Here is a 22,433-nt window from a genome sequence, read left to right as displayed (position 1 = left end):
AAAAAAGTCAATTAAATTTAAAAAAAGGAAAGTGCTTCAGTATCGGACACAACCCCTACCGCCCACCATGAAAGCTGGAACGGCCACTAGTGGGCGGTAGGGAGCAGGTTGACTACCACTGTACTAGAATATATTCATTTTGTTTTTTTCTTTTGAGGGGGAAATATCATATTGCAATAAAGGTTGTTTTCTATTTAATTTAATACAGTCTGCTGGGATGGAATTGAGAAAAGATTTAAGCATTACATTGCAACCAGTGAGTTCCTTCTTATGGCCGTATTAACATACATTCATTCTGTCTTTCAGCTGTGTCTGAAAGAATAATCCCCCAGCATCGCATATTGGACATAGTTGAATCAGCTAAAACAATGTTCCACATTATAGCCTCTGAGGGACAAGATGTCAATAATGCTGACGTTTCCAAAGCCATCTAAGAAAATTATAAGTTTTCTACTCTGCACATTAAGTTCTCGGTGAAGGTCATCCACCTTGGTGACTAGGCTTAGCCCATTTGAAATGGGCTGTCAGATCCCTGAAGGGATGCTGCCATTGTGGAGGGGGCAGGTTGCTGGAACTGGATTCCTTGCATGCTTTCACTTTTGCTGCAACATGTGGGATTGGAGGGGGGTGGGAAGCTGGATGAGCTTCCTTCCAGCTGGAGCCAAGGTCCCAGTGTTCTGAGAGTGACCTGCTATCAAGTTAATGTCTCAGAGTTTCTCAAAACACCTCTGCGGCATACTATTGGCTACTGGTGGACTAAGGGATTGGGATGGGGTTTGAAGAGGGAAAAATAGCTTAACGCTCTGCGTGGGCTTTTCAGATTCCACCTGACTTCTCTGAAATCTCAATCTCTCAGAAAAAAGTTTTCCTTTTGAACTAATACCATTTCAAGAGTCATGTTTTCTTGAGAAGATAGCTGAGGCAGGTCCTTACATGGGCTCTAAAGCAGTGGTGAAATTCGGCTGGTTCTATATGGCTTGGGTGAACTGGCGCCAGTGGCAGGAGGCTCCGCCCACCCACCTGGATGTCATCACGTCCTGTTTTTTACCCTCTGCACATGCTCATAAGGCTCTCTGTATGCGTGGAGGAGGCGCATGCACTCGCATTTGCAAACCAGTAGCGAAGGTAAGTGAATTTCATCCCTGCTCTAAAGGTTTGGAAACAGGGAACAGTCGTTGATATTTCACCCACCTTGTTCAGCAACTTTAGCCAAGAAAGAGGTTCTTGGCTGATAATAAGTCTCTGTTTTTCAAAACTTCCCAGTTTCAGAATGAGGGAATTGGGGAGAACCACCAAAGTCATGATATTCAGATCTGCTGCTAGACGTCCATTTTTGTCCGGGTATATTTTCATTTGAGAAAGATTGCAAAATTGATTCTTCTCCAGAAAGGGATGGAACTAGAATTCAAAAATCCAGGAATTTTAAAAGCAGAAAACTTGGTTTCTGTGATCTTTTCAGGCATGAGTCTTTCTTCTACAGTTATTTCACTTATAAAAAAGAACCCAAACACTAAGTACATGCTTGATGGACTTTACCTTACAGATGACCCCACCCTGTTAAAGACCTTAGAGTTTTCATATCAAATGATCTAAGTGCCAAAGCCCACTGCAACTACATAGCAAAAAAGGCTCTAAGAGTTGTAAACCTAATCTTGCGCAGCTTCTTTTCCAGAAACACTACACTACTAACCAGAGCATATAAAACATTTGCTAGATCAATTCTAGAATACAGCTTGCCTGTCTGGAACCCTCACCACATTTCTGACATCAATACAATTGAACATGTCCAGAAATATTTTACAAGAAGAGTTCTTCACTCCTCTGAAAACAACAAAATACCTTATCCCACCAGACTTGAAATCCTAGGCTTAGAAAACTTAGAACCTTATTACCTTCGACAAGACCTAAGTTTAACTCATAGAATCATCTATTGTAATGTCCTTCCTGTTAAAGACTACTTCAGCTTTAATTGCAATAATACAAGAGCAACCAATAGATTTAAACTTAACGTTAACTGCTTTAATCTAGATTGCAGAAAATATGACTTCTGTAACAGAATCATCAGTGCTTGGAACACTTTACCTGACTCTGTGGTCTCTTCCCATAATCCTAAAAGCTTTAACCAAAAACTGTCTACTATTGACCTCACCCTATTCCTAAGAGAACCATAAGGGCCGTGCATAAGTGCACAAACGTGCCTACCATTCCTGTTCTATTGTTTTTCTTTTTCTTCTTCATATATATATATATATATATATATATATATATATATATATATATATATATATATATATATATATATATATATATATATATATATATATATATATATATATATATATATGCTTATACCTCCTTATATTTCCTCATATATATGTTTATATACTATATAATCTTTTGTGTGATGCTTATATATATTGTTGCGACAAATAAAATAAATAAATAAAAATAAAAACAAATTCTTAGTTGGGAGCACAAGTGTCTCCACTATCCTCAAAAGTAAAAAAAAAGAAAAATGGTTCAGCAAAATTTGTCAATCATATATTTACCGTCAGACTGTAGGCAGCGTAACTAGTATTCTGAGAAAAAAAAACCAGGAGCTATAACACAGCACACAGAGCCTTTTAGTATAACAACGGTTTTATCTGCAGTGAAATATTTACAAACATATACGTGATTAAATACCTTTACAGCAGTGGTGAAATCTAAATTTCTTTCCTACCGGTTCTGTGGCTTGGTGGGTGTGGCTTGTTGGGGGGGTCATGTGACTAGGGGATCAAAAGACAGAAACTCACTAACGATGTCCTTCCGGAGCAGGGTTGGACTAGATGACCTGCAAGTCCCTTCCAGCCCTGGATTATCCTCTGAAGCCGAGTCTAGTGCCAAGTTTGTAATCCTTCCTTCCTCTCCTTTTTCCTCCCTCCCTCCCTCCCTATTTCTTTCTTTCTTTCTTTTTCTTTCTTTCTCTCCTGTCTTTCTATTTCTTTATTTCTTTTCTCTCTCTCCCTCTCTTTCTCTTTCTCTCTCTCTCTCTCTCTCTCTCAAACGAACCCCTCGCCCCCACTCCCATTTTTTGCCTATGCCCTGATTTTTTGTCTAGCAGGCTTCAGCTTTTTTACCTGTTAAAAAATGCTTTTAAAAGAAAAGAAAAAAGCCTCTGATGATCAGGCACTTCAGTTGGGATTGTCAAAGCCTTGTTTTAACCCTTTAAAAGCATTTTTTTACAACCTCTTTGGCCGAAGGGGTTGTTAAAACAATGCTTTTAAAAGTAAAAAAAAAAGAGGCTCTAATGATCACATGGGCATGTGGGGGGGAGGGATTTATGCTACCGGTTCTCCGAACCACCCGTTGCCATTGCTACCGGATCGGCCAATCTGGTCCAAACCAGGAGCATTTCACCCCTGCTTTACAGGTACTGACACTGTCGTGTCCCACTCCTCCTCTGACGGCCAGGTTGGGGAAGTCCGTATCAAGCGTGCCTCTGCAACTCTGCCAAAGTCCTATCAGAGTCCTCAGGGCAGGCAGGAATCCAAGATGTGACTTCAGCAATCCAGATTAGACTTTGCCTGACTCAGAGAATGCCAGAAAGCAGATCCTTTATATAGGCCATGGGGTGTGGCTCCATGACTCAGCACTTATCCAGGCCTGCCCCTCCCTTCCTTTTGGTGACGTCGCCTATCAATTCTCCGGAAGCGTGGATCTATCCATTGCATCGTTTTGTCTCCAGCTGTTGGTAATCCCAGCTCGTGGCTGGCTTCAGGCGCACATGCTATCGGAGGGAGGTTTGTTTGTTCGGTTTGTCTGGGCATGGTGCCAGGGCTGGGGGCTGGAGGCATGCCAGGACATTCTTCAGCACTATCACTGTCTGGCAGAAGATAAGAGGGGCCCGGCTGCGGCAGGGGGAGCGAGCGAGGCACAACAGACACACGGACAAATAATACACATGGGAAGAAGGCTTGAGGAGAAGTAACACCCTCTAATGGCTTCCTATATATAGGCAGCTTCTGACCCAGTTGCTGCCACATTCTATTGCATCAGCTTACGGCTGCCTCAGCTTAAAGCTTCCCATCAGCTTACAGCTGTTAACTCTTTACACCCTGACATTTACTAAATATATATTGGCAAAATATCTTTTTTCCCCCAATTATTAGGAACATTCTAGAGCAGGTGACAAGTAAATTGAACAAACATATAAAGAGATTATCCATGAATTCAGAATAATAGAATAAATATAAAATAAATAAATGAATTCAGAATAATAGAATAACAGTTGGAAGCTGTCGATGTTTTAGTCCAACTCCCTGCTCAGGCAGGAAACCCTATATCCGTGATGGCATGCAAGCAATCACTCCAGTTCCAATGTGCATCCTTCCTGCCAGCCAGCTGGCTTTCGGGTCTCTGCCGTGCATGCACGGGGACGGGGCACGCATGAGAGGCTGCACACACATGCGTGGAGGTGGGGCACACATGGATGGGTCACGTGTGCATGTGTTGTGTCTTGCCCGCTCTCACCGCAGCCGGGACCTTCTTATCTGCTTCTGAACGCTGAGGAATGTCCTAGTATGCCTTACGGCCCCAGCCCTGGCTCCATGCCCAGACAGGCTGAGGAGGAGGAAGCACCTCCAGCCCCCAGCTCTGGCTCCATGCCCAGGCAAACGGAGCAACTAGACCCCTCCCCCTCCCCCACAGCATGTGAGCCTGAGGGAGGCCAATTACCAACAGCTGCCGACTGGAGTGACCCTCGCTTCAGAAGAATTGATAGGCGGCGGCGACAGAAGGAAGGGAGGGGCAGGCCTGAATAAGTGCTGAGTCATGGAGCCACACCCCATGGCCTATATAAAGGATCTGCTTTCTGGCATTCTCTGAGTCAGGCAAAGTCTAACATATCTTGCTGAAGTCACTTTCTGGTCTCCTGCCTGCCTTGAGGACTTTGCTAGGACTTTGGCAGAGCTGCAGAGGCACGCTTGATTCGGATTTCCCTGACCCGGCCGTCAGCGGAGGAGTGGGACACGACAGCATGCACAGGGGCACATGAAAGGGGGTTGTACATTGCATTTGGGGAGTTCAGGCGTGCTCTTTGGGTACTCGATCTGGAAGAGGTTAGCCATCACTGCCCTATATCATATCAGACAAATGATTGTCCGACCTTTTCTTAAAAACTTCCAGGGTTGGAGTGTTCACAACTTCTGGAGACAAGATTAATTGTTCTAAAATGTCAGGAAATTTCTCCTTAGTTCTAGGTTCCATCTCTCCTTGATTAGTTTCCATCTCTTGCTTCTTGTCCTGCCTTCAGGTGCTTTGGAGAATAGTTTGACTCCCCTTTGCTAACATCAAAAACCTCATCAAAAAAGGACAACAAAGAATGTTCTTTCTGCGCCAACTCAGAAAGCTCAAACTGCCCAAGGAGCTGCTGATCCAGTTCTACAGAGGCATTATTGAGTCTGTGATCTGCACCTCTATAACTGTCTGGTTCGGTTCTGCAACCCAACAAGACAGACACAGACTTCAGAGGATCATTAGAACTGCAGAAAAAACAATGGCTAACAACCTGCCTTCCATTGAGGACCTGTATGCTGCACGAATCAAGAAGAGGGCCGTGAAAATATTTACAGACCCCTCACAGCCTAGACATAAACTGTTTCAACTCCTACCCTCAAAACGACGCTATAGAGCACTGCACACCAGAACAACTAGACACAAAAACAGTTTTTTCCCCCGAAGGCCATCACTCTGCTAAACAAATAATTCCATCAACACTGTCAAACTATTTACTAAATCTGCACTATTAATCTTCTCATTGTTCCCATCACCCATCTCCTTCCACTTATGACTGTATGACTGTAACTTCGTTGCTGGTAATCCTTATGATTTAGTTTGATATTGATTGTTTCCTGATTGCTTATTTGTACCCTATGACCATCATTAAGTGTTGTAAGTGTTGTACCTTGATGAAGGTATCTTTTCTTTTATGTACACTGAGAGCTTACGCACCAAGACAAATTCCTTGTGTCTCCAATCACACTTGGCCAATAAAAATTCTATTCTATTCTATTCTATTCAGAACAATAGGGTGATTACCAAAAAGCACGGATTTGTCAAGAAGAAAGTTGCCAGGCTAATGTCTCTAAAATAGATCAGATGGAAAACATGACCAGATGAGTTAATTCTACCTTATTGTAAGATTACATTAACAGAATTTTCCAAATCTGAAAATTCAAATCTCTCACCAACTTTTCTATGGCCTGAAAAATTGGGAGGATTCTTTATGAGTTTCTTTCTTTGCCATTATACAGCTATAGGCTATATGTAGGCTTTCCCAGCACCAGCAGCATTATATGATTATTTCTAGAAAGCCACACTTCCCCTTTCACCATTCACAAGGTCATTTCCACATATCATTACATTTCCTTAATAGATAGTGGGAATGTCAGTGATATAACTTGTTTTTAGCAAAGTATTAACAAACTACTTCCTGATGTGATGATTAGGAAGCTAGTCAATTTAGGACTAGATGATGTAAATAAGTAAATGGATAAAATCCTTAAAATTGTATTCAAATTCTCATAAAATGAATAGTTGTGAATAATAATTAGTTCTTGGTCATCTACTGTTCTATATTATCATTGTAGAGATAGGTAGGGTTGATAAAATAGGGTTTTGTGTTGAAATTTTAAACTAACTTTAGACAAACTCTGTTTTCAATCTTGTTGTAACTTTGGATGATAACTAAATGAATTGTTGTAAGTTGAGGGCTACCTGTATAAAATTTAAAATATATCTTGATGATTTAGTTCTCTAAAAGAAGAAAACTAATGCAATGGATGAGGGATATTAAGCTAGATATGAATATTAATGAGAATATCTAGTGAGAAGCTTTAAGTAGGATTCCTGCAGAGAGAAAGGAGTACCTTGAAATTTGTTAAGGTAACATTCTACAGTTCTACTTACAAACCCATATAGGATCCTTGATGCTCTCTGAGCTTGGTTGTTTTCTTGTAGAAGTTTCGTTGTCAAACTAGGCAATATGTTAAACTAGGTTGATCTCGGCTTATCTAAGTAGCATTCCAAAGACACAATCAACAAGGCAAAGAGGGAACCAAAAGACCAATACACTTCACCAGCAATTAAAACCCAGATGAGCTGAGATTAATATCAAGATTAACAATAAACCAGCAATCAAGAACTAACCAATATCCCTTTCAAGGAACAATTCTGGCAAAAAAGCTACTGAGCAACTGTAGTTTACTGTTACAACTAATCTAGGAACCACCAAGACCATTCCCATCTGCAGAGACAGGGCAAGCAAGTAGTATATAAAATCTGAGCAAACCACACTCCCATCTAGCACTGATGAATTAATTGATTGGTTATTTCATTCATTCATTCATTCAATCAATCAGTGGTGAGTTTCACATTTTGTTGCTACCGCTTCGCATGCATGCACACCTTCCATGTATGTGCCCGGCCTTCCACACATGCACATTGCTCATGTGTGCGCCTTCCATGCATGCTGTTGTGTCCCACTCCTCCACTGCCGGCCGGGTCGGGGAAGTCCGTATCAAGCGTGCCTCTGCAGCTCTGCCAAAGTCCTATCAGAGTTCTCAAGGCAGGCAGGAGACCAGGAAGTGACTTCAGCAATCCAAGGTAGACTTTGCCTGACTCAGAGAATGCCAGAAAGCAGATCTTTTATATAGGCTATGGGGTGTGGCTCCATGACTCAGCACTTATCCAGGCCTGCCCCTCCCTTCCTTTTGCTGATGTCGCCTATCAATTCTCCAGAAGCGAGGATCTCTCCAGGCTCCAGCTGTTGGTAATTCACATTCCTCAGGCTCACATGCTGTGGGGGAGGGGGAGGGGTCTAGTTGCTCCGTTTGTTTGGGCATGGAGCCAGGGCTGGGGGCTGGAGGCACGTCAGGCCATTCGTCTTGCTCGGCCTGTCTGGGCATGGTGCCAGGCCTGGGGGCTGGAGGCATGCCAGGACATTCCTCAGTGTTCGGCAGGAGATAAGAAGGACCCGGCTGCGGGGAAAGTGAGCAAGACACAACACATGCCCAGCCTCAAAACTGTGCCTAAATAAGACGGCATAGAGCTGGGGCGGGCACACCGGTTCACCATTACCAGTTCACCCAAACCAGTATGAACCGGCTGAATACCATCTCTACATAGAATGTATTTGTTGCCCATCTCATAGCAAATGAATGATGTTATTTATTTTGGTAATGAAATGTCTTCAAGAAAACCACCAAGTTCAGAAAGCATCAAGAAAGCACCCCAAAGTTCAATCCTGCAACCACAAATGTTCTCTTTATCAGTACAAATCCATATATAATAATAATAACAAAGTTGGAAGGGACCTTGGAGGTCTTCTAGTCCAACCCCCTGCCCAAATTCACTGTTGAATTTCATTTTGTTAGATAGTGCCCAATGTTCTAGTCCGTCAAGATCCTTCTGTAACTTGAGCCTATCTTCTGGAGTTCCTGCTAGCATGATGTCATCTGCAAATTTGATGAGTTCCCCATTTATCCCCTTGTCCAAGTCATTGATGAAGATGTTAAAGAGTACTGGGCCTAAAACAGAGCCTTGGGGTACTCCACCGCATACTTCTCTCCATGTGGATGTAGTTCCATTGAGGACTACACGTTGAGTGCAGTTGGTCAGCCAGTTACGAATCCATCTGGTGGTGATGCTGTCTAACCCACATTTTTCTACCTTATCTAGTAGTAGGTTATGGTCTACTTTATCAAATGTTTTACTGAAGTCCAAGTAAATTATATCGACAGCATTCCTCTGGTCCACTAATTTTGTCATTTTGTCAGAAATGTATTTAAAAATATACAGAAATGTATTTAAAAATGCATTCATCCTTTGTAAAAATAGCAGTGTTCATGTCAACATTTATCTATTGTGGTACCCATTCTTTGGAAACTATGTCTGAGCAAATAGATTGGCCAAACCTGATGGCCTTTAATAGCACAAGTAAGTTGAGATGGGGTTTTTTTTGTTGTTGTTTTTTTGCATTTATATTCCGCCCTTCTCCGAAGACTCAGGGAGGCTTACACTATGTTAGCAATAGTCTTCATTCTATTTGTATATTTATATACAAAGTCAACTTATTGCCCCCAACAATCTGGGTCCTCATTTTACCTACCTTATAAAGGATGGAAGGCTGAGTCAACCTTGGGCCTGGTGGGACTAGAACCTGCAGTAATTGCAGGCAGCTGCTGTTAATAACAGACTGCATTAGTCTGTTGAGCCACAGAGGTTCCCTTCCTTCCACAAAGGATGTTAAATTTGATGGATCCTTGTTAGGAAACCATACCTGCCATGGCTGCAGCCTTAAAGCCACCAAACTCTCTTTGTCCTCCTTCCTTCTCCTTCTTGATCTAGAGGAATATGCAGCATTCAAAGCATGGGCCAGAGTCTTAACTACATTGTAAACATGGTGGTTATTTGTCACATAGTTTCTGTTTTTTTTCTCTTGGGTCTCCAGTGGTGCTTTCTGGGTGCATCTTCTCCGGCCTTTGACAGAGAAGACATACTTTGAAAAAAAACAGTGAAAAGACTGATCTTTAAACTGTCGTTCCACAAAGAGAGTGGGCTCAAAGGCATAATCTTTTGTCCTGTTTTTACCTTGAAAAGCAAAGGTCCAAATGCTATGGATGTATTTGAAAAGTCTGTGCCTTTTTGCACTGAATTGCCCCACGCCTGTCATGACCCAGACTTTCCCTTCAATGGGTCCTGACAAATGTCTAAGTGCTAAGTGGAAAGGAAGAATCCTCTCTGCCAAGGAAACATATTCCATGAAGTGAACAAAGACATTGACTTGTCTCCATTTAGAGAGAGCGTCCCTGAGGGGTGCTATATTTCCAGTTGCTGAGAACTGTTGTGATATAACAACACAAATTCCACTCCTGACAAGTGAAGGAGGAAACGTCCTCATAAAATTCTCTCCATTTTCTGTGTCTGAAGCAAAGAGACCAATCAAGGTCCATCTGAAATGGAGAAGTAGTTGAACTATTCCTGGGTACTCGATCCCTTTTTTCTGGAACATCTGGTGGAAAAAAGGGAATTGACTTTTTTCACTCAGAGCCTCTGAAACAGGTACATCACTGATCTGAAAAAGCAAAAAAACAGCGAAGCGTTAGGTTTGGGGTTTGATCAAGTCCAAAATAAAAGTTTTTAATAAATGCAACTCAGTTAAATATATTAGAATAGTTTATTGTTGATCAACTATTAGGTGAAGTCAACATATTGAATATAAAACACAGAACATTATCAAGACCATATAAAACAGTAAAAAAGAAAAAAGAAAAATATTGTGTAAAAATAATAAGAATAAGAATTTCTGTATCATCCATACAATTTACAGACATCAGACCAAGATTTAAAAGAGGTTAATTAATGCTAGTAGGCACTAGGAGTCCGTAAGATATAGTATATATGTTTAATTAACTGTAGGTAAACTAACTGACTGGGGGACTTTTCACAACTCTATGATGGTTTCACCATTGAAAAAATATTATTTTGGCTAGGATTATACACAGTGGCTCAGGGGCTAGGGCGTTGAGCTTGTTAATCAAAAGGTCGGCAGCTCGGCGGTTCAAATCCCTAGTGCTGCCGTGCAACGGGGTGAGCTCCTGTTACTTGTCCCAGTTTCTGCCAACCTAGCAGTTTCGAAAGGATGTAAAAATGCAAGTAGAAAAAATAGGGACCACCTTTGGTGGGAAGGTAACAGCGTTCCGTGTGCCTTTGGCATTGAGTCATGCCGGCCACATGACCACAGAGACGTCTTCGGACAGCGCTGGCTCTTCAGCTTTGAAACAGAGATGAGCACTGCCCCCTAGAGTCGGCAACGACTAGCACGTATGTGCGAGGGAAACCTTTACCTTTACCTTATACACAGAATAGCAATAGCAATGGCACTTAGATTTATATCCCACTTCACAATGCTTTACAGCCCTCTCTAAGCGGTTTACGGAGTCAGTCTATTGCCCGCAACAATCTGGGTCCTCATTTTACCCACCTCGGAAGGATGGAAGGCTGAGTCAACCTTGAGCCTGGTGAGATTTGAACTGCCAAAATTGCAGCTCTTGAGTTCCATGAGATATGGTTGGATCTATCACTCACCCACTACCACCCCAATCACATTACCAAATAGGAAAATGCAAACACAAACCTGTGGAACTTTATAGGGTCCTACTAATGTTGACATCTGGAAGGAGACGTCTCTGGCAGCTCCATCAAGAATAGCCAAGAGGTTGTCCTTCTTTCCACATCTGTAGTTGGGAACATTGGCTTCTCCAGTAGAGAGCATGTCCAGCAAGGCATCGGAAGTTCCAAGTGTGTTCAAATAGTTGTCATGGATGTTGTAGCCAAGTGTGAGATTGTGCAGGAGTTGGGGATTCTTGTTGATCACTTGAATGGCAAAAATGAAGCATAGTGTTTTTGATATATCAAAAGGTAACCTACTGTTAAAAAAAATGTTCCATTTATTATATTCATCAGCAGCAATTTGCAGAAATCCATCAGAGGTTCTTTTTTTTCAATTAAACCCTCTTTGCCTCCATAAACCTACTGAATCTTAACAAATACAAATCTTAAAGTAGAGTAAATGATCATCAAAATTTAATTTGTACGAGTGTTGAGAAGGTGGGATGGACATAGTCAGTGGTGGGATTCAAGCAATTTAACAACCGGTTCTCTGCCATAATGATTTCTTCCAACAACCAATTTGCCAAACTGCTTAGAAAGTTAACAACCGGTTCTTCCGAAGTGGTGCGAACTGGCTGAATCCCACCACTGGACATAGTGGTGGGATTCAGGGTTAAGAATCACAAATACACCATTACTTGTAGCAGTACTACAAATAAGCAGTAACCAGGATGAAACAAATAATTCAATTATTAAAATAGAACCACCTTAAAAGAAAGACGGTATTTCATACCTTAACCAGAAAATCAAATTTAATAATAACTTATCATCTATCCCGTAAGGATCAAGCATTGAATATCAACGGGCAGTTATTTAAATATAGAATTGTTCTATGAAGAGGTAACTACAACTCTTTCAATATTTTCTTTGAACAAAAGTAAGTATTCAAGTAAAGATCCCAAGATTGAATGAGAAGAGGAAAATAATCTGGATTCTTTAAGGTTTTTATTTCCTCATGTTTGGATTTGAGTCTTTTATACAAAAAATGATAAAAGAGGAAAGCCATCGGAAATTAAATGATTCGGGGAATTAGACAGGTCCTGAAATCCCTGGCTAGGTGGCTCAGTGGCTAAGACACTGAGCTTGTTGATCAGAAAGGTCGGCAGTTCGGTTCGAATCCCTAGTACAGGTCTCCTGCGTGAGCAGAGGATTGGACTAGACGACCTCCAAGGTCCCTTCCAACTCTGTTACTGTTATTCTGTTACAAATATAGTAGCAAGTGAATCAGAAAAAGAGGAATTAAATCTGCATAGCACTGAAGGACTTACGAATAAGACTGTTCATAAGGAGCTATGTTGAAAGAAAACCTTATATGTGGTATTTTTGTTGCAGTGGTGACTATACTAATGAGATGGTCTCCCGGTTTGTAATAGCTCCATGGTTTTTTTCCATCCTGGTGCTCTGAACTCAGTGGACATTTGATTCTAAGCTTCCCAAACACTGGGTTAGGTATTAGCAGCATCAGAAACAGAAGCAGGAGGTCCATAACTCATAGAATAGAATAGAATAGAATTTTTATTGGCCAAGTGTGACTGAACACACAAGGAATTTGTCTTGGTGCATATGCTCTTAGTGTACATAAAAGAAAGACGGTATTTCATACCTTAACCAGAAAATCAAATTTAATAATAACTTATCATCTATCCCGTAAGGATCAAGCATTGAATATCAACGGGCAGTTATTTAAATATAGAATTGTTCTATGAAGAGGTAACTACAACTCTTTCAATATTTTCTTTGAACAAAAGTAAGTATTCAAGTAAAGATCCCAAGATTGAATGAGAAGAGAAAAATAATCTGGATTCTTCAAGGTTTTTATTTCCTCATGTTTGGATTTGAGTCTTTTATACAAAAAATGATAAAAGAGGAAAGCCATCGGAAATTAAATGATTCGGGGAATTAGACAGGTCCTGAAATCCCTGGCTAGGTGGCTCAGTGGCTAAGACACTGAGCTTGTTGATCAGAAAGGTCGGCAGTTCGGCGGTTCGAATCCCTAGTACAGGTCTCCTGCGTGAGCAGAGGATTGGACTAGACGACCTCCAAGGTCCCTTCCAACTCTGTTACTGTTATTCTGTTACAAATATAGTAGCAAGTGAATCAGAAAAAGAGGAATTAAATCTGCATAGCACTGAAGGACTTACGAATAAGACTGTTCATAAGGAGCTATGTTGAAAAAAAACCTTATATGTGGTATTTTTGTTGCAGTGGTGACTATACTAATGAGATGGTCTCCCGGTTTGTAATAGCTCCACGGTTTTTTTCCATCCTGGTGCTCCGAACTCAGTGGACATTTGATTCTAAGCTTCCCAAACACTGGGTTAGGTATTAGCAGCATCAGAAACAGAAGCAGGAGGTCCATAACTCATAGAATAGAATAGAATAGAATTTTTATTGGCCAAGTGTGACTGAACACACAAGGAATTTGTCTTGGTGCATATGCTCTTAGTGTACATAAAAGAAAAGATACCTTCATCAAGGTACAACATTTACAACACAATTGATGGTCAATATATCAATATAAATCATAAGGATTGCCAGCAACAAAGTTACAGTCATACAGTCATAAGTGGAAAGAGATTGGTGATGGGAACGATGAGAAGATTAATAGTAGTGCAGATTTAGTAAATAGTTTGACAGTGTTGATGGAATTATTTGTTTAGCAGAGTGATGGCCTTCGGGGGGAAAAACTGTTCTTGTGTCTAATTGTTCTGGTGTGCAGTGCTCTATAGCGTCGTTTTGAGGGTAGGAGTTGAAGCAGTTTATGTCCTGGATGTGAGGGATCTGTAAATATTTTCACGGCCCTCTTCTTGATTCGTGCAGTATATAGGTCCTCAATGGAAGGCAGGTTGGTAGCAATTATTTTTTCTGCAGTTCTAATTATCCTCTGAAGTCTGTGTCTTTCTTGTTGGGTTGCAGAACCAAATTCATGGAGATGAATCAAAACCTGTCTTGTTTCTGAACAAGGACAGCAAGAAGAGTTAGAAGATGGAAGATGGAAATGCCAGGAGCTTTCCTGGTTAAGACATAGACTAGCCAAGTATCACCTGGAAAGGAGACAAATGTACCTTCCAGAACACAGCCCTGCCTGCCCTAAGTCTTGTGCAAAACATTAAGCAGGGGGAGAGGCGTTTATATTGTGATGCAAGATCCTTTCCATGTGGCTTCAGTCTGATGTTTACAACAAGGGCAGTCACTGGAGAAGTAGCAGAAGAAGTTTCAAAGAGCAGAATGGCAATAATCACAGTGAGAAGCATTATGTCCTCTGGGGATCCTGAATTTCTTCCAGAGCTCCATGTGCAGAGGGGATAGTTGGAGAACTACCCCTTCCTTCCTTCCTGTCTACTTCAGCTTCAACCACAACAATACACGAGCACACGATAGATTTAAACTTAAAGTGAATTGCTCCAATCTTTATTGTAGAAAATATGACTTCAGTAACAGAGTTGTTAATGCCTGGAATGCACTACGTGACTCTGTGGTCTCTTCCCAAAATCCCCAAAGCTTTAACCAAAGACTGTCTACTATTGACCTCACCCCATTCATAAGAGGTCTGTAAGGGGCGTGCATAAGAGCACCAGCGTGCCTACCGTTCCTGTCCTAATGTTTCCTTTGATTGTATCCAATTCGTATGGTTATTTCATGCTTATATATATTGTTGTGTTTGACAAAAAAATAAATAAAATAAATAAATAAATAAAAAAGATACACCCTTGAAGACATTGTTCTGTAATGGTTGTTGTCCTTCCCATCAGGGCATATCCAGAAAGTGATGCAGGAAGAAGATAGTTCAACACCCAGATAAGGGACATGTCTATGGAGATGCTCAGTCATCCAGATCCTGGTGGTCCCAAAGGTGCTTTTTCAAGAGGCAACTGGACTTCCTCTGCTTTTTCTTTGAAGATGTTTTGCTTCTGCATCCAAGAAGCTTCTTCAGCTTTGACTGGATGGTGGAGAATAGAAGGATTTAAACTCCTCACAGACAGCTAGTTATTTGCATTCTTTTTTACATTCCCCACCATCCAGTCACTTTATTTATTTATTTATTTATTTATTTATTTATTTATTTATTTTATTTTATTTTATTTGTCAATCATATATAAGATAACAGATAAAAGTATAAACATAATTTGAATACATGAAAAGGAGGGGTTGCCACAAAGAAGAGGGAGTCGGGCTGTTCTCCAAAGCACCTGAGGGTAGAACAAGAAGCAATGGGTGGAAACTGATCAAAGAAAGAAGCAACTTAGAACTAAGGAGAAATTTCCTGACAGTTAGAACAATTAATAAGTGGAACGACTTGCCTGCAGAAGTTGTGGATGCTCCAAAACTGGAATTTTTAAAGAAAATGTTGGATAACCATCTGACTGAGATAGTGTAGAGTTTCCTGCCTGGGCCGGGGGTTGGACTAGAAGGCCTCCAAGGTCCCTTCCAACTCTGTTGTTATATAAAAGGGGACATTAGAAAAGGGACGATAGACACGCTGAATAGAATAATCATTCTTGGATGAAAAGACTTCAAACAAAAACCAGAAAGTCCAGTTGCCTCTTGAAAAAGTACCTTTGGGACATATAAGGGACACTTGAATTGAACTGAATTAATAGCAATATCACTTAAACTTATATACCGCTTTAGAGTGTTTTACAACTCTCTCTAAGTGGTTTACAGTGTCAGCATATTGCCCCCAACAATCTGGGTCCTCATTTTACCCACCTTGGAAGGATGGAAGGCTGAGTCAACCTTGAGCCTGGTGAGATTTGAACTGCCAAACTGCAGCTAGAAATCAGCTGAAATAGCCTGCAGTACTGCACTCTCACCACTGCACCACCTTGGCTCTTAATATTATATTATATTATATTATTCACTTAATATGGCCAAGTTTGATTAGACACACAAGGAATTTGTCTCTGGTGCAGACTACCTAAAGGGACTATCAGATTCTGTAACAGCTTTGTTCCCTATGCCTTCTGTGTGGTAAACTCACAAGATTCGTTTTTCTCACCATGTGCATGTATACATCCGAAATAGACTGTCTTGTTTCTCTATGCATAATTTTGTTTGTATGTATGTATGTATGTATTTATTTATTTATTATTATTTATTTATTTATTATTTAAATTTATATACCGCCCTATCTCCCAAAGGACTCAGGGCGGTTCACAGGCATATAAAACATCAATATACAAAATTAAAATAATCTTTAAAAAACTTATTCCAATGCCCTATCATTAAAAATAGAAATATAAATATTAAAAATCAATTTAAAACCCCTATAAAATTTAAAATCTAAGCCAGTCCTGCACAGATGAATAAATGTGTCTTGAGCTCGCGACGGAAGGTTCAAGGTCCGGAAGTTGACGGAGTCCTGGGGAGCTCGTTCCAGAGGCGGGAGCCCCACAGAGAAGGCCCTTCCCGGGGCGTCCCCAGACGACATTGCCTAGCTGACGGCACCCTGAGGAGTCCCTCCCTGTGAGAGCGCACGGGTCGGTGAGAGGTATCTGGTCGCAGTAGGCGGTCCCGTAGATAACCCGGCCCTATGCCATGGAGCGCTTTAAAGGTGGTCACCAAAACCTTGAAGCGGACCCGGAAGGCCACAGGTAGCCAGTGCAGCCTGCGCAGGATGGGGGGTATGCGGAGCCACGAGGGCTCCATCTATCACCCGCAGCCGCATTCTGGACTAACTGCAGCCTCCGGATGCCCTTCAAGGGAGCCCCATGTAGAGGGTTGCAGTAATCCAGGCGAGACGTCACGAGGGCGTGAGTGACCGTGCATAGGGCCCCCCGGTCCAGAAAGGGGCGCAACTGGCGCACCAGGCGAACCTGGTAGAACGCTCTCCTGGAGACGGCCGTCAAATGATCTTCTAGAGACAGCCGTTCATCCAGGAGGACGCTGTTGCGCACCCTCTCCATCGGGGCCAGTGACTCGCCACCGATGGTCAGCCATGATTTAGCTGACTGTACCGGGATGCCGGCATCCACAGCCACTCTGTCTTGGAGGATTGAGCTTGAGCCTGTTTCTCCCCATCCAGACCCGTCGGCCTCCAGACACCGGGACAGCACTTGATAACCGTTGGGGTGGTCCGGTGTAGAAAAGTACAGCTGGGTGTCATCTGCATACAGCTGGTACTTCACACCGAAACCACTGATGATCTCACCCAGCGGCTTCATGTAGATGTTAAACAGAAGGGGCGAGAGAATCGACCCCTGCGGCACCCCACAACTGAGGCGCCTCGGGCCGACCTCTGCCCCCCTGTCAACACCGACTGCGACCGGTCGGAGAGATAGGAGGAGAACCACCGATAAACGGTGCCTCCCACTCCCAATCCCTCCAACCGGCGCAGCAGGATACCATGGTCGATGGTATCGAAAGCCGCTGAGAGGTCTAATAGGACCAGGGCAGAGGAACAACCCCTATCCCTGGCCCTCCAGAGATCATCCACCAACGCGACCAAAGCCGTCTCCGTGCTGTAACCGGGTCGGAAACCGGACTGGAACGGGTCTAGATAGACAGTTTCATCCAGGTGCAGGGGAACCTGATATCCCACCATCCCCTCTCCAACCTCCGCGGCGAGGCGAAGGTTGGAGACCGGACGATAATTACCTAAAACAGCCGGGTCCAGGGAAGGCTTCTTGAGGAGGGGCCTCACCACCGCCTCTTTCAAGGCGGCCGGAAAGACACCCTCCACCAAAGAAGCGCTCGTAATCGCCTGGAGCCAGCCTCGTGTCACCTCCTGCGTGGCCAGCACCAACCAGGAGGGGCACGGGTCCAGTAAACATGTGGTGGCATTCAGGCTGCCCAACAACCTGTCCATGTCCTCGGAGCGACAGGGTCAAACTCATCCCATACAATGTCACCAAGACCACCTCAGCCGTCTCACCAGATCACCGCAATCTTGGACCAAACCATCCCGAAGCTGAACGATTTTATCGTATAGATAACCGTTAAACTCCTCAGCACGTCCCTGCAATGGGTCATCCCGCTCCCCCTGGTGTAGGAGGGAGCGGGTCACCCGAAACAGGGCGGCTGGGCGGTTATCTGCCGATGCAATGAGGGAGGAGGCGTAGGTACGCCTCGCTTCCCTCATTGCCACTAGGTAAGCCCTAGTATAGGACTTCACTAGTGTCCGATCAGCTTCTGAACGGCTAGACCTCCAGGAACTCTCTAGGCGTCTTCTCCGGCGCTTCATCCCTCTCAGCTCCTCGGAGAACCAAGGAGCTGGTTGGGACCTGCGCCGGGTCAGAGGCCGCAAAGGCACGACCCGGTCTAAGGCCCCCGCCGCGGCCCGTTCCCAGGCCGCAACAAGTTCCTCAGCCGAGCCGTGAGCCAGACCCTCAGGAAATGGCCCAAGCTCCGTCCGGAACCCCTCCGGGTCCATCAGGCGCCTGGGACGGAACCAACGTGTCGGCTCCGTCTCCCTGCGGTGGTGAATGGCGGTCAGAAAGTCCAGACGAAGAAGAGAGTGATCTGACCATGACAAAGGTTCAATGACTATTTCCTTTAAGTCCAGATCTCTCAACCACTGACCAGAGACAAAAATCAGGTCCAGAGTGCCACCCCCAACGTGAGTAGGGCCATCAACTACTTGGGTCAGGTCCAAGGCCGTCATGGAAGCCATGAACTCCCGAGCTACCGTCGATGACGAGCCGGACGATGGCAGTTAAAGTCCCCACGACTAAAAGTCTGGGGTCTCAACTGCCACCCCAGCAAGCACCTCCAGGAGCTCGGGCAGGGCAGCTGTCACGTAGCAAGGAGCCAGGTACGCCACCAGCAAGCCCATCTGACATCTATGACCCCATCTCACAAAGAGGATTCGCACCCGGCAATCTGAGGTACAGTGGTCTCCTCGGCTCTAGACTCTCTAATCACAACCGCCACCCCACCACCCCTACCCTGGCCCTCGGCTGATGAAATGCTCGGAAACCCGTGGGCACATCTGAACAAGGGCACGCCCCTTCTGGGCCCAACCAGGTCTCCGTAACGCCCATAAGGTCCGCGGCACCCCTGAATAAGATCGTGAATTAGGGGCCTTATTGGCCACGGACCGTGCATTGCATAACATCAGCCAAGGCCAGGGCCCTGAGGATCCTGACCATCCGGGAACGGGAGAAGTTTGAGGGCTCGGGCGCGATCGCCTGTAAGCATCGAGCGCGCACCCCTAACACGATATGAGCCCCACTTCCGCCATATCTGCCCCTCCCCTTACCGTGGAAATAGCACCACCTCGACCAATGGAACACCGACTCCCCATGACCTCGGACCCACCAACCCCGCCACGAGCATGCGCAGGAACTGGACTCCCCGACGGGTTACCCCAACACCCACCCTTCCTCCCACCCCCAACCCAAGCCCGTCGGTTTCCTCCCCTTAAAATCCCTTTAAAACTCCCTTAAAAATCTATTAAAACAGCCAATTAAAAACCCTAAGCCTCCTATTTTTCGTGATGCCACCTCTCGGGACTCCAAAGCCCGTCCTCAAGGTGGGCCTCGATAATCTGAGGGCCAGACCAGAGAGGGGCATCTCGCAGGGCAAGAAGGTCAGCCGCAGTAAATGTTCGTGATCACTGAGACGGTCCGGGCAAGGCCCATCCTGGGCTGGTCAAGTTGGCAGCAAAAGTCATAACAGATGGTAAAATGACCATGACCAGTCTGTCCTGATGGGAAATAGTTCGAGATAATCCATGTGCGGTAGATGGCAAAACCGCTGACTCAGTCAGTTCACCACCCCATACAAACGACCTGGGGTGGGCTAAGGAAGAAGGGGAGAGGAACGATGGTAGAAATGTTATAAAGATGGTAAATAGTGGAGGGGTGTCCGCTGGACCCGCGGGCCTTCCTCCGGCGCTGCCACATATCCGCGCCACTAGGGCAAGGTCACAGCCACCCTGGGCCTGTCGGGCCATCCGCCACTTCAAAGCACCGAGGCAGGCCGCTGCCGCCCACCGCCTCCGCCAGGCCATCGCCGCCGGAAACGCCCCCATCGCCACCGCGAGCAGGCCACTGGAGCTCCCCCAGATGAGAGGGGGACACCCGTCGCCAAATCCGCCAGCAGACCCAGGGCTCACCGGTGCCAACGCCCGACGGAGAGGGAAGGGCCAGGCCGCCGCCCTCGCCACCGCAGGTTCAAAGAGGCCGATGGAGCCCGGGCGGCCCTCCAGATCTTCATTGGGGCGCAGCCCCTCCGGGGCTCCTCCCATCGCCACCGGAGACACCCAAACTCCAACCCCAACTTCCAAACTGCCCAAGTCTCCCAGGCAGGGTCCAGGGGGCGCTGCCACCGCCCCCCTACCCCCCCCGCCGCCGCCGCCGCCGCCAAATCGCCGAAAAAGGCTGGCGGCGGCTCGGCAGGCCGCTAGGCCGCCAGGATTACCTCTGAGGCGCCGTGGCTCCGCCGTGGCTCCGGGGCTTCTCCCCACCCCCCCCGGAGTCAGCGCCCACCCACCCTATTTACGGGTGGCTGGATCTTCCTCCACCAGGGCGGGGGCCTATGATGGTATTAAGGCCCCCCCCCAGACCCAAAAAGAGCCCGGAAGGCCCGTCGCCGCGCCCCCGATCAGCAGGGCGGCGCCATCTTATGTATTTTTTATTTATTTTGTCATGTTTATGTAGTATATATTGGAGGTAGTGACCCTTTGTGAGAGCAGTATACAACAAAAATTCATTTTAATAATATATGCCGATCAGTGTACATTCAAAGTGACAAAATTATTCTAAGTTCTAAGGCAGGAGTCAGCAACCTGTGGCTCTGGAGCCGCATGTGGCTCTTTCACCCCTCTGCTGCGGTTCCCTGTCACTCAAAATATGTGTCACAACCACCAATGTGTGACATCTGCTGGCACGCGATTTATTGAGCTTTTCAACCCCTCAGTAGGCCAACCATAGATAAATCCAAGAAAAGAAAAGTTTTAGAAGAAAACAGAATGTTTAATTCAACTACATATGCTAGTTTTATGGCTGCTCAAGAAATAGTCAGGCACAGGAAGGGTTTTGTGGCTCCCGGTGTTTTCTTTTCTGTGGGAAACGGGTCCAAATGGCTCTTTGAGTGTTGCAGACCCCATTCTAAGGGAACGATATTCCATAATTCCTTATGCCACCAGACTTGAAATCCTGGGTTTAGAAAATTTAGAACTCCACCGCCTTCGATATGACCTGAGTATAACTCATAAAATCATCTGCTACAATGTCCTTCCTGTCGAAGACTTTAGTCATGGTGAGAAACATTTTCTATGTTTTTCACATGGAAAACCTAGTTCTAGCCTGATTTTGCTGCAACCAGTATCCATTAGTAAAAGAAACTATCATGTCAACAAAATGAAATTGAGGATCTTTCTTACCTAAGGGACCTACCTGGGGCAGGTTTCATAGTGGGTCATTATTGTTGGGACATGTCCAGATATGATTTTGGAAGAGTGATGACTCAACAACACAGTCATGGAACTCTAAATTTCATTATTCTTACATTGATAATTTTAATTTCTTCAGTTAAAATAACCTTAATTTTCAGAATAAAAAGAAGCATACAAACCTATTAATAATTATTGCAATAAAACATTAAATATTATGAGCCTAAAAAACAGTTTCACTATCAGTTCCCTGCTTTTATCATTAAATGTTCCTTAGTATTTAGATCTGGTCTTAGGATGATAATGTAGCATTTGGGGAAGAAGATGCAGCCCAGCAGCCCAGCACTGGAGGCCAAGATGGAGAAGACCTGCACAGCCACCATGTATTTCACTTTGGTGCTCAGGTAGGTGGGCAGGAAGGCGACCCAAACACTGCAGAAGACTAACATGCTGAAGGTGATCAACTTGGCTTCATTGAAGGCCCCAGGCAGGTTTCTGGCTAGGAAAGCCACTATGAAGCAAATGGCAGCTAGGAAACCCATGTACCCGAAGACAACATAAAACATGATGACAGATCCTTCACTGCACTGAAGGACAATCTCTTGAGGTTGGGAGTGCAGGTCAGCGTCAGGGAATGGGGGAGAAACTCCCAGCCAGATGGAGCAGATGGTAATTTGGACAATGGAAGAAGAAAGGATGATGGAGTTGGCCAAGCTCTTCCCCAAACATCTCTTCACCCTGTTACCTGGTTTTGTGGCCAGGAAAGCCAACACCACCGTGATTGTTTTGGCCAACACAGAAGACAAAGCTACTGAGAAGATGATGCTGAAAACTGTTTGTCGGAGAAGGCAGGTGGCTTTCCTTGGTCATCCAATGAAGAGAAAGG

At 44.6% G+C, this 22,433-nt stretch overlaps 1 protein-coding gene across 1 annotated transcript in view; it reads right to left on the bottom strand.

Moving 5' to 3' along the window:
* Positions 1 to 21,567, bottom strand: part of LOC131190419 (vomeronasal type-2 receptor 26-like) — a 36,334-nt gene extending 14,767 nt beyond the window's left edge. The window contains exons 1-3 of the mRNA XM_058167740.1: positions 21,552 to 21,567; positions 11,177 to 11,415; positions 9,320 to 10,114 (exon numbers count right to left, since the gene is read on the bottom strand). Coding sequence (XP_058023723.1) covers positions 9,320 to 10,114; positions 11,177 to 11,415; positions 21,552 to 21,567 — 1,050 coding nt within the window. The remainder of the gene's footprint in view (positions 1 to 9,319; positions 10,115 to 11,176; positions 11,416 to 21,551) is intronic.
* Positions 21,568 to 22,433: the final 866 nt, after the last annotated feature.

The sequence above is a fragment of the Ahaetulla prasina genome, chromosome 2, assembly GCF_028640845.1.
Source record: "Ahaetulla prasina isolate Xishuangbanna chromosome 2, ASM2864084v1, whole genome shotgun sequence".
NCBI lineage: Eukaryota > Metazoa > Chordata > Lepidosauria > Squamata > Colubridae > Ahaetulla > Ahaetulla prasina.
The sequence above is the reverse complement of the archived record's forward strand: the minus strand, read 5'-3'. Positions and strand labels throughout refer to the sequence as shown.